Source organism: Oncorhynchus mykiss, chromosome 8 (assembly GCF_057628025.1).
Source record: "Oncorhynchus mykiss isolate SJ-2025 chromosome 8, ASM5762802v1, whole genome shotgun sequence".
NCBI classification, from domain to species: domain Eukaryota; kingdom Metazoa; phylum Chordata; class Actinopteri; order Salmoniformes; family Salmonidae; genus Oncorhynchus; species Oncorhynchus mykiss.
Genome location: NC_143029.1, coordinates 15037288 through 15050251, shown reverse-complemented (window position 1 = coordinate 15050251; position 12964 = coordinate 15037288). Strand labels below are relative to the sequence as shown.

General features: G+C 43.8%; 1 protein-coding gene and 1 pseudogene across 4 annotated transcripts in view; both read right to left on the bottom strand.

Annotated features, from left to right (window-relative positions):
• The window catches only part of LOC110529443 (arf-GAP with SH3 domain, ANK repeat and PH domain-containing protein 2), a 40293-nt gene extending 35294 nt beyond the window's left edge, over positions 1–4999 (bottom strand). For 2 of the 3 annotated variants that reach the window (XM_036984828.2, XM_090242621.1), the window contains exon 1: positions 2871–4999. In XM_036984828.2, the coding sequence (XP_036840723.2) occupies positions 2871–3002 (132 nt within the window). In that variant the 5' untranslated portion in view covers positions 3003–4999. The remainder of the gene's footprint in view (positions 1–2870) is intronic. The other variant, XM_090242620.1, reaches the window with a different exon arrangement.
• On the bottom strand, positions 4927–12023 carry LOC118936419 (transcription factor E2F6-like; annotated as a pseudogene). The gene is made up of 6 exons (XR_016482730.1): positions 12006–12023; positions 10565–10785; positions 9971–10123; positions 6151–6267; positions 5687–5831; positions 4927–5385 (listed from the first exon to the last, which is right to left on the bottom strand). The product of XR_016482730.1 is annotated as a transcription factor E2F6-like (transcript).
• Positions 12024–12964: the final 941 nt, after the last annotated feature.

The following is a 12964-nucleotide window of genomic DNA, read 5'->3' as shown; positions in this document are numbered from 1 at the left end:
ACAGCTGCCTGCCTGCTGTCTGTTCTTGACATTAGTGTTGTTCTATCTGGCATTACACATCTCATACGTACAATTGAAGTTGGAAGTTTACATACACTTCGGTTGGAGTCATTAAAACTAATTTTTCAACCACTCCACAAATTTCTTGTTAACAAACAATAGTCTTAACAAGTCAGTTAGGACATCTACTTTGTGCATGACAAGTCATTTCCAACAATTGTTTACAGACAGATTATTTCACTTATAATTGACTGTATCACAATTCCAGTGGGTCAGAAGTTTACATACACTAAGTTGACTGTGCCTTTAAACAGCTTGGAAAATTACAGAAAAGGATGTCATGGCTTTAGAAGTTTCTGATAGGCTAATTGACATTATTTTAGTCAATTGGAGGTGTACCTGTGGATGTATTTCAAGGCCTACCTTCAAACTCAGTGCCTCTTTGCTTGACATTATGGGAAAATCTAAAGAAATCAGCCAAGACCTCAGAAAAAAATGTGTCTGGTTCATCCTTGGGAGCAATTTCCAAATGCCTGAAGGTACCACGGTCATCTGTACAAACAATCGTACGCAAGTATAAACATCATGGGACCACGCAGCTGTCATACCACTCAGGAAGGAGAAGCGTTCTGTCTCCTAGAGATTAACGTACTTTGGTGCGAAAAGTGCAAATCAATCCCAGAACAACAGCAAAGGACCTTGTGAAGATGCTGGAGGAAACAGATACAAAGTATCTATATCCACAGTAAAACGAGTCCTATATCGACATAACCTGAAAGGCTGCTCAGCAAGGAAGAAGCCACTGCTCCAAAACCGCCATAAAAAAGCCAGACTACGGTTTGCAACCGTATTCTATTCTACTGTATCTTAGTCACTTAATGTTTACATATCTGCCATTACTCATCTCATATGTATATACTGTTTTCTATACTATTCTTTAATATATATATTTTTTTAACCTTTATTTAAGTAGGCAAGTCAGTTAAGAGCAAATTCTTATTTTCAATGACGGCCTAGGAACAGTGTGTTAACTGCCTTGTTCAGGGGCAGAACGACAGATTTTTACCTTGTCAGCTCGGGGATTTGATCTTGAAACCTTTCGGTTACCAGTCCAATGCTCTAACCACTCATTCACTTAATAATGTTTACATATCTTGCATTACTCATCCCATATGTATATATTGTATTCTATACTATTCTACAGTATCTCATTCACTTAATGTTTACATATCTTGCACTACTCATCCCATATGTATATACTGTATTCTATACTATTCTACTGTATCTTAGTCCATTCCGCTCTGACATCGCTCGTCCATATGTACATAGTCTTAATTCATTCCTACTTAGATTTGTGTGTATTGGGTATATGTTGTGAAATTGTTAGATATTACTGCACTGTCGGAACTAGAAACACAAGCGTTTCGCTACATCCACAATAACATCTGCTAAACACGTGTATGTGACCAATAAAATTTGACTTGAGTGAAGCATATGTGCCTGTATGTGTTTCTGTCCAACTTGATATACACTGTGTTCAGTGGGGGAAAATATGTTGGACTTTCAGTTGTGAAACAGAGAAAGCCAATGAAATACAACACTTCCTTGTTTTGAGAGATTCCACTAAATGTAACTCTAACACAAGTTCACTCTAGTCACCTCTCCTCATGTGGTATATTCTGCAACACTGTACACACAGCAGCAGATCCTCTCATATAGCAGTGTGTGTGTGTCTTCCTCCATTGTGCAAACACAGTATGCCGTAATTTGAATAGGCCCTAAACTGTGACAACAATCCAGTGATTCATACAGCCTGCCGTAAGGCCAGTAGTGTATCGGTGGCATAGAGAGACCACTTCCTTATTACCAGCCTATCACCTGCCTGACCTGGGGCATAGAGATCACTTCCTTATTACCAGCCTATTACAAGCCTGGCCCAGGGCAACAGCACATCTCCAGAGAACAATCAGGAGCAGATCTGAATGCCAACAGATGCCAGGAATACCGTAGAAAACACCCATTGTGGTCTACTGTGTATGACAGTAGGCCTTATGCCAACAACACAAGGGTTATGTCCCAAATAGTCCAGCCATATGGATGCCATTTGGGACCTAGTAAAGAAAGCCAATTCAATGGATATGGATGTGTGAGGGATCCACTGGGCATTAAAGGTGTGGTACTACTCAAAGTTTGTATAGGGCTCAAGACTCTTTAATGTGTGGATGTGTCCACACACAAGCGAAACTGCCTCTCTGGCAAACAGATAAGATCTCTTCCTCACATTGGGGTAAGGCATTTTTGCATAAGTCACAGAGATGTTTGTAGCCTACAATAATGACATCTTTAAAATATGCTCAAGCCTCTTTAACACATGGAAGTGTCCACACAGTTTTCAAAGTGAAACAGCCTTGTAGTCAAACAGATAAGATAGCTTCCTCACACTGGTGAAAGGCATTTTATTTCACGAGTCAGAGACCTTTGTAGCCTACAATAATTGCATATTTCAAAGGGAATTTTCAACTCAATTTTTTGTCTATGGATTGCTAAATGGTTTAGAATGGAATACCTATAAACTATGGTGTGGGCACTTGTTGGTGGACACTTGTGGAGAACGGCATGGGCGAGGTTCAACACAACTAGGATAAGAAAACCTGCTTTGATTTCGAAAAGAAAAGGTATTTTTTTCGTTACTATTTTGAGTTTAGAAGGTCTAGCCTGATCACTTTCGGGGAAACTGAACTCGACAAATAACTGTAAAAATGCGGTTAGGCCTACCTTGTGCGTAAAGACGCACACGTTAATCTAAGAACACCGTTTCACATTTCGAGTCAATTATATTAAGTTTTCACACTGCCATGGCCTGCACCCACCTCTTCTAATGCTGCCACGGCGTTCCGACAATGGGACATTCTAGTGGTGAAATTCGAGGTTGTGGGCGCTTTGTAGTCCTCGTTAGTTTCAGCCACAAATTCCGTAACCGTGATCAACTCCGGCAGCGGCATGTTTGCTCACTTTAAATGCGTTAATATCTATAAAATACGTTGTTCCTCAATTTGTTGTTGATTAAACAGTAAGTTTACCCAACGGAAATGTAAGATTTATAAATCAAAGTGTGCCATACGATTTGTTAGGCTACTCCAAAATCTGCCATTCCGGTATCTGCGTCGATCCACATACAGTAAAAACTACAGTAGTAAAACGTCCCTTTATTTGTGGGTTATCCTTGTATCCACCGCGAAGAAATAAAATACTACAGTTTGCCCACGCAAAAAAAATTATTAAAAACAATGTGAAATCCCTTTCTCCCTGTGATCTATCCGGATCTATCCCACCAGCTCCAGTTTACACAACAACCTGTGTGTGACTGAGCGCATAAAGTGGAGCGTCAACCTGAACATAGAAAGGGGCGGGACGAACGCGTGAATGGGCATGTTTGGGCGAAAAGGAGCAGAGATGGATTTACCTTTGCTCAGTTGGCGTTCAACACTCACTAGCAATGACAGCTACGACAAAAGTTGAAGATAAGGTGGCTCCGGCAACAGGTGTGCACCATAGGAACTATTATCTAATGAATAGTTAGTTATAAATAACTTTCCAAAATGGTGTACCTCGTAAATAGGTATATGGCCAAGATGTTGCAGATGGATATATATATATAAAAAAAGGGGTTAAGACATACAGTATCAGTCAAAAGTTAGGACACACCAACTCATTCCAGGGTTTTTGTACATTGTAGAATACATCAAAACTATGAAGTAGCACATATGGAATCATGTAGTCACCAAAAAAGTGTTAAACAAATCAAAATATATTTTATATTTGAGATTGTTCAAAGTAGCCACCCTTTGCCTCGATGACAGCATTGCACACGCTTTGCATTCTCTCAACCAGTTTCAAGAGGTAGTCACCTGGAATGCATTTCAATTAACAGGTGTGCCTTGTTAAAAGTTCATTTGTGTAATTTCTTTCCTTCTTAATATGTTTGAGCCCATCTGTTGTGTTGTGACATGGTAGGGGTGGTATACAGAAGATATCCTTATTTGGTAAAAGACCAAGTCCATATTATGGCAAGAACAGCACAAATAAGCAGAGAAACGACAGTTGATCATTACTCTAAGACATGAAGGTCAGTCAATCCGGAAAATGACATATTGAAAGTTTCTTCAAGTGCAGTTGCAAAAACCATCAAGCGCTATGATGAAACTGGCTCTCATGAGGACCACTACAGGAAAGTAAGACCCAGAGTTACCTCTGCTGCAGAGGATAAGCTCATTAGAGTTTATTGCACCTCAGATTGCAACCCAAATAAATGCTTCACAGAGTTCAAGTAACAGACACATCTCAACATCAACTGTTCAGAGAGGACTGCGTGAATCAGGCCTTTACGGTTGAATTGCTGCAAAGATTGTGTAAGAGCTATTTGACCAAGAAGGAGAGTGGTGGCGCTGCATCAGACAACCTGGCCTCTACAATCACCTGACCACAACCCAATTGAGATGGTTTTGGATGAGTTGGACTAAAAAGCAGCCAACAAGTGCTCAGCATATGTGGGAACTCCTTCAAGACTGTAGGAAAAATATTCATCATGAATGTGGTTGAGAGAATGCCAAGAGTGTGCAAAGCTGTCATCAAGGCAAAGGGTGACTCCTTTGAAGAATCTAAAATATATTTGATTTGACACTTTTTTTGTGTGTTACAGTTTTGACGTCTTCACTATTATTCTACAATGTAGAAAATAGTAAAAATAAATAAAAAACATTGAATGAGTAGGTGTCCAAACTTTTGACTGGTACTATATATAAAAAAGTATACATACACACACATTTATTCATATGAGGATACATTTTAAGTGTTCTCTTCTTTAGTAATAACAGACTGTTTTAACATTGGAAAGACAAACAAAAGTAAAACTTTCAAAAGAAAATGTAAAACATGGTCAGATTTTTTATTTTTTAAACAAAAACAAAGAACATATAATGTGTTTATCTTGCCACCTTGGCAATCTGGCGAAGTACACTTCCAAGCAAGGGCTTTGGGATGGAGATGCAATACGGTAGTCGTGCCAATATATCTCATCAGCCACCTGGTGGAACGGAATTTGTGGATCTGAGGCCCTTTCCCCTGTTAACTAAATATGTATAAAAATAAAGCGTGCAATTTAATAACCTACGTGTTCTTTTTACAATCCATTCCTTAACTTTGCTATAATCCTTGGGATTTTACACAGAGAAATTATTACAAAAATTGACAAAAACGGTCTCTTCCTAAAATTACAATGGCAGAATGTGGAATCTGTCAGTCCGAACAGTGAGACAAAAACGTCCAATGAGGACAGTGTGATGCCAGACTATCCACTCTGTACAGCATTCTGTGATGCAGAGGTCCCTACAGGAGAGAAATTAACAGTTGATTTGGACTACACCAAAACATCAATGTTTATACCTTTCTTTTGTGAAGTAACTGACCTCATTTGATACAGCATCTCACAAACCTATTTTATAGTTAACAGCTCCCTCTGGTGAACATATTGGGGAGCACATTCAATGTTCCAATCCAATCATGGCATAATATCCCTTTCTTACAGAGTAGGATATCTCAAGGAAGGAAGTAATGTACTTTACATATAGGTAAATTAATAAAGCTTAACAATTGATGAATTTGACTGATTGAAAAGCACAGCTGTTACCTGTGTGCAGAAGCATGATCTCTCCTCCAAAACTAGAAAGTCTGGTCTTTCTACTTCCCTGTGTGTCACACTGAGGCCCGCCCAGCTCACAGGTCAACACTTTGATTGGTCCCCTGCCTCCCTTCAGGTGGATCTAGATGCTGTTCTAAAATGGAAACAATTCAATAAAGTGATCAATTCAGCCAATCAACATCAGACTCAGTGGTTTAGAATTGTACAGATTCTGCAACTGTTACGTTTGTGTCAGTGCGTCATGAATGAATAAGCATGCATATACAGCCACAGAGTGGTGTTGTGTTCATTAGGCACGAAACGGAAGAAAACCGTGGAAACCGAAACGTACTATATTAGCTTGTACAATAAGAAACGGCAGTTTTCATTGCACCACATTTTGCTACTGTGTTCCCTAATGAACACGACCCAGGTCTGTAAAGGAGGTTTATGTTTGGCCCTCCTTACTGTACCTCCTTGGGTGTGGGCAGCTCCAGCTTGGTCTTCTTCGGGGCCTTAATGGCAACGACCGTCTGCTCCTGGAACACCTTGATACACCACTGATGTCTCGGTGGGTCACGAATGCAAATGTGCAGAGGCAATTAAAGAGGATACAACAGCAGGACACAAATTGTTTGTACTTTAGGACCGGTGACTGTTTCCGCAGTGCAATCGTAACAGGCATAATCCTAACATTGTGTCCCAAAATGTTGGTTAATTCACAGCGTAAATCTAAGAGTGACTTTCTTATTTTTTTGACAGTATTTTATTATCAGTCTGCATTTTGCTAATTTTGGGTTGTGTCTCCTTATCTACTATTCTCAGTGTTGTTAGCTTCTTAAAATACCAGTGTACCATGTAAAAGGTGGTGCTAGTGTTTGAAAAAAGGCTGTCCTGCTCCTCTCCTCTCTACCCAACTTCCACTCACATTTACATAAGTATTCAGTTGAAGCATCTTTGGCAGCGATTACAGCCTCAAGTCTTCTTTTGTATGACGCTACAAGCTTGGCACATCTGTATTTAGGGAGTTTCTCCCATTCTTCTCTGTAGATCCCCTCAAGCTCTGTCAGGTTGGATGGGGAGCATAGCTGCACAGCTATTTTCAGGTCTCTGCAGAGATGTTCAATCAGGTTCAAGTCCGGGCTCTGGCTGGGCCACTCAATGATATTCAAAGACTTGTCCCGAAGCCACTCCTGCATCGTCTTAGCTGTGTGCTCAGGGTCATTGTCCTGTTAGAAGGTGAACCTTCACCCCAATCTGAGGTCCTGAGCGCTCCGGAGCAGGTTTCATCAAGGATCTCTCTGTAGTTTTCTCTGTTCATCTTTCCCTCAATCCTGACTAGTCTCCCAGTCCCTGCCGTTGAAAAAAATTGCCACAGCACGATGCTGCCACCACCATGCGTCACTGTAGGGATGGACCCAGCTTTTCTCCAGACGTGACGCTTGGCATTCAGGCCAAATAGTTCAATCTTGGTTTCATCAGACCAGAGAATTTTGTTTCTCATGTTATGAGAGTCCTTTAGGTGTCTTTTGGCAAACTTCAAGCGGGCTGTTGTGTGCCTTTTACTGAGGAGTGGCTTCCACTTCCACTTTTCCTGAGGAAAAAAAAACTTGCAGATCTCTATGTTTGCCTGTTTTGTGAGACCCAGGTATAACAATGTATTCGATTAACAGGCCACTCTACCACAAATGCCTGATTGGTGGAGTGCTGCAGAGATAGCTGTCCTTCTGGAAGGTTCTCCCATCTCCACAGAGTGACCATTGGGTTCTTGGTCACCTCCTTGATCAAGACCCTTCTCCCCAGATTGCTTAGTTTGGATGGGCGGCCAGCTCTAGGAAGAGTCTCGGTGGTTCCAAACTTCTTCCATTTAAGAATGATGGAGGCCACTGTGTTCTTGGGGACCTTTAATGCTGTAGACATGTTTTGGTACCCTTCCCAAGATCTGTGCCTCGACACAATCCTGTCTCGGAGCTCATTGGACAATTCCTTCAACCTCATGTCTTGGTTTTTGCTCTGACATGCACTGTCAACTATATAGACAGGTGTGTGCCTTTCCAAATCATGACCAATCAGTTTAATTAATCACAGGTGGACGCCAATCAAGTTGTAGAAACATCTCAAGGAGGATCAATGGAAACAGGATGCACCTGAGCTCAATTTAGAGTCACATAACAAAGGGTCTTAATATCGCTTTGTCATTATTGGGTATTGTGTGCAGATTGATGAGGAACCATTAAAAAAATCAATTTTAGAATAAGGCTGTAACGTAACAAAATGTGGAAAAAGGGAAGGGTTCTGAATACTTTCCGAATGCACTGCTCAGACGGGCGAGGGCATTCACAGCCGACTGCTCAGACGGGCGAGGGCATTCACAGCCGACTGCTCAGACGGGCGAGGGCATTCACAGCCGACTGCTCAGACGGGCGAGGGCATTCACAGCCGACTGCTCAGACGGGCGAGGGCATTCACAGCCGACTGCTCAGACGGGCGAGGGCATTCACAGCCGACTGCTCAGACGGGCGAGGGCATTCACAGCCGACTGCTCAGACGGGCGAGGGCATTCACAGCCGACTGCTCAGACGGGCGAGGGCATTCACAGCCGACTGCTCAGACGGGCGAGGGCATTCACAGCCGACTGCTCAGACGGGCGAGGGCATTCACAGCCGACTGCTCAGACGGGCGAGGGCATTCACAGCCGACTGCTCAGACGGGCGAGGGCATTCACAGCCGACTGCTCAGACGGGCGAGGGCATTCACAGCCGACTGCTCAGACGGGCGAGGGCATTCACAGCCGACTGCTCAGACGGGCGAGGGCATTCACAGCCGACTGCTCAGACGGGGGAGGGCATTCACAGCCGACTGCTCAGACGGGGGAGGGCATTCATAGCCGACTGCTCAGACGGGGGAGGGCATTCATAGCCGACTGCTCAGACGGGGGAGGGCATTCATAGCCGACTGCTCAGATGGGGGAGGGCATACCAGTCAACCGTTTTTACATGGTCCTTCTAACCGGACTTAGCAACTTATAGTTTTCACAATGTCCTTCGTATCACCAGATTCTGACCTGCTATAGTTGAGATGTTGAAGTACCCAGAAGAGGAGTCGTTTTCACGCTCCAGGATGCAGACGAGTTATCCTGCATCCCTACGACGTATGGGGCTGCTGTCACCACCCACCTCAGCCCACTCTGACACACAAAGCCATCATGCACCGGAGGAAGATGAGTTGCAAGGCCCTACACACCACTCTCATCTAAGAGACTACCAGCCCTGCTCCAGGCCTCCTCAGTGGTCAGAGTGTGACCACACACTCACCAGTTGGGAGCTGATGAGGGAATACGAGTACCTATGTCACAAGCAGCAAGAGATCAGGAGGGAGTACTCTAGGCCCACCCGGCCTCAGTCACTGCCGAGGGAGCACCGGTACAGCCGCTACATTCCTGACCTCCACAACTCTAGGCACCTCCGGCTAAAGCCATCATCACCTTCACGGGAGCACAATCACTACTGGTACTCCCCGAGTCGGCCCAGCTACTCCCCTGAGAAACACTACTCCAGCGGGCGAGGGCATTCACAGCCGACCGCTCTGACGGGCGAGGGCATTCACAGCCGACCGCTCTGACGGGCGAGGGCATTCACAGCCAACCGCTCCGACGGGCGAGGGCATTCACAGCCGACCGCTCCGACGGGCGAGGGCATTCACAGCCGACCGCTCCGACGGGCGAGGGCATTCACAACCGACACTCCGACATGCGAGGGCATTCACAGCCGACCGCTCCGACGTGCGAGGGCATTCACAGCCGACCGCTCCGACGTGCGAGGGCATTCACAGCCGACCGCTCCGACGTGCGAGGGCATTCACAGCCGACCGCTCCGACGTGCGAGGGCATTCACAGCCGACCGCTCCGACGTGCGAGGGCATTCACAGCCGACCGCTCCGACGTGCGAGGGCATTCACAGCCGACCGCTCAGACGGGCGAGGGCATTTACAGCCGACCGCTCAGACGGGCGAGGTCATTCACAGCCGACCGCTCAGATGGGCGAGGTCATTCACAGCCGACAGCTCCGACGTGCGAGTGCATTCACAGCCAACCGCTCCGACGTGCGAGGGCATTCACAGCCGACCTCTCCGAAGTGCGAGGGCATTCATAGCCGACCGCTCAGACGGGCGAGGGCATTTACAGCCGACCGCTCAGACGGGCGAGGGCCTACCAGCCGACCGCTTTTACATGGTCCTTCTAGACAGATTTAGTGACCAACAGTTTTTTACAGTGTTTATGTTCTAAAAGGATATTCTCTGTTGTCTAGGCTGTCCGTCATGTCAAAGAGCTGCTGTGCACAGGTCTTGATGAGCTCATCCAGACTTTCCTCCACCGTCTTCAGGTTCTGCAGCTCCCGCTAAAACCTCTGCTTCGGCCCCACAAGACTGGTGACTGGACATGGACCTCTAGGGAGGGAGAGGATGATACCACACTCAGTTATAGAATACAGACAAACCCATTGCTACCATGCAGGGTGATCTGGACTTGGTATTTTATTAGGTTCCCATTAGCTGTTGTGAAAGCAGTAGCTACTCTTCCTGGGGTCCACACAAAACATGACTTAACACATAACATTAATAGACAACAACAGCTCAAGGACAGGAGTCACATATTAATTAGGGCACGCAGTGGAAGACGTTTCTAAACGTTTTGCAACTGAAGAAAAAAATGTGTCTTACTGGACAAGTTCAGGTCCTAGTCCCTCCCTATTTCAGTCTGTTTTCTTCCATTTGGTGCCTAATGAATACCACCCTGCATGAACACATCCTATCAAAACAGACAAATAAGCACAGAAGGTAGGAGCACAGACTGGCAAAGAGCTTGTGTGTTGAAACCGCAGTACTCACAACCACTTGATCTTGTTGGCAGATTGTTTCTGAATAAGGTTGGTCCCCTCCAGGCAGTTGGTGAGGTCATAGACCCTCGGTTTGCTTGTGATGAGGTTCTTTGCCGCGAGGTTAAGGTCTATGAAACCATGATGGATGCCACACAATAGCCTTAGGAACTTCTTGGTCAACAGAGCCAGGGACAGATCCTGGAGGACAAATGGTGTGTTCAGTGGCACTGGCTACAGTAGGGAAAAGGGAAATATTTTATCAAAGCCAAAACAACACTGATTCAACATTATCTGCATCCCAAATGGGACCCTATTCCCTACATACACTGAGTTTACAAAACATCAGGAACACCTTCCTGATATTGAGTTGCACTCCTTTTGCCCTCAGAACAAATCAGCCACATATACGTGTTTAGCAGATGTTATTGCAGGTGTAGTGAAATGCTGGTGCTTATAGATCCGACAGTGCAGTAATATCTAACAAGTAATATCTAACAATCACACAACATATACCAATAACACACAAGTAAAGGAATGGAATTAAGAATATAAAAATATATGGATGAGCAATGTCAGAGCGGCATAAAACAAGATACAGTAGAATATTATAGGATACGTAGAATAATATAGGATATTTAGACATTATTATTATTATATATTTTCATGTATTTAACTAGGCAGGTCAGTAAAGAACAAATTCTTATTCACAATGACGGCCTTTGTGTAGAAAGCACTCCAAGGGATGTTGGCCCATGATGACTCCAATGCTTCCCACAGTTGTGTCAAGCTGGCTGGATGTCCTTTGAGTGGTGGACCATTTTGATACACACAGGAAACTGTACCCCGTTCAAAGGCACTTCAATCTTTTGTTTTGCCATTGACCCCCAATGACACACATACACAATCCATGTCTCAATTGTCTGAAGGCTTAAAAATCCTTCTCTAACCTGTCTCCTCCCCTTCATCTACACTGATTGAAGTGGATTTAACAAGAGACATCAATAAGTGATCATAGCTTTCACCTGGATTCACCTGGTCAGTCTATGTCATGGAAAGAGCATGTTTTGAACACTGTGTATATTATAGTACTTTAGTTAGCTAATAGACATTCACTGTATCTTGAATATAAAAAGAAACCACTGTGTGTTTTATGGATTTAGTGGCAGTTATAATATCTGGATATGAAAATAAACTACTCTTGTACTACCAAGTGTTTTGTACACTCAGTGTAGTTCACTACTTTTGACCAGAGCCCTATGGGCCCTGGTCAAAAGTAGTGCAATAAATAGGGCATAGGATGCCATTAGCAATGCAGGCAGCCTTTTGGGGGCCCTAAGCGAGATTTTGTTGTCCCCACCCCCACTACAAAACATTTTAGTGGCCCTGTCTCTTGATGGCGGAGAGAAAAACAATACATTTAAGTGAATTTCCTGCAATTCTGAACATTTTACCATGGGGAGAAGAGACATCTTTGCAATTTTATGACAAATGTCATGCAATTCTACTCATTTTGCCATAGGGCACAGCAATTTTCTTTTTTTTTTTACAGTTTTACAGCTAATCTCCTACAATTCTACCCATTCTCCATGTGGTGGCAAGATTTAAAAAAAAAACAGTTTTACAACTGTGTTTGAAATTCACTACTCGATTGAGGGACCTTACAATTGTCTGTATGTGTGGGGTACAGAGTTGGGGTAGTCATTCCAAAATCATGTTAACCACTACTACTGAACACAATGAGTCCATGCAACTTATGCGATTTATTAAAAAGGCTTCGTTATTTTCAAACACCAAGAGAGATGCTCAGAAGTGTAGAATGCAAGTACCTGTAGTTCAAAACACAAAAGGAAGAATGCTTATTATATTTCATAAAGGCTAGAGAGCAGTTACCTTACATTGATGCAGATGGTTCAGTCTCGGGCTGGCACATCATAAAAATATATGTAGACAGGGATTCCTAAAAACAACGACTACAATCATTGCGATAAGAAAGCTATCAATCAAAGAAATCATGAGCGTATCCTCCCGTGCTTAGCCGTTGCAACATCTTCATCCACGAATTATGTATGTGGTCTGTCAGAAAGTGTTTTTCACATATGATGTGCTCCTCCGTTGAATTCTACTTTTCCGTCTTTCGCAGGGCAGCAAGGCACACTTCTATTCGAGTCTGGTCCTTAGGAAAATGTAAAAACCTTATAGGTCGATTCGGAAACGCTCCTTTATTATTGTCGCTTCGATTAGGATACCCCAGAACCACGCATTTCACCATAGCCAGCTACATTCGAACGTTTTGTAGCTAAATTAAATATCACGTTTGTTTGTTTATCTCAAATTCACGTTTCTTGGACAGGAAAATATGATTTTCAAAGCCGGAAGTTGACATTATGTGATGAACGTCAGCCAATGAAAA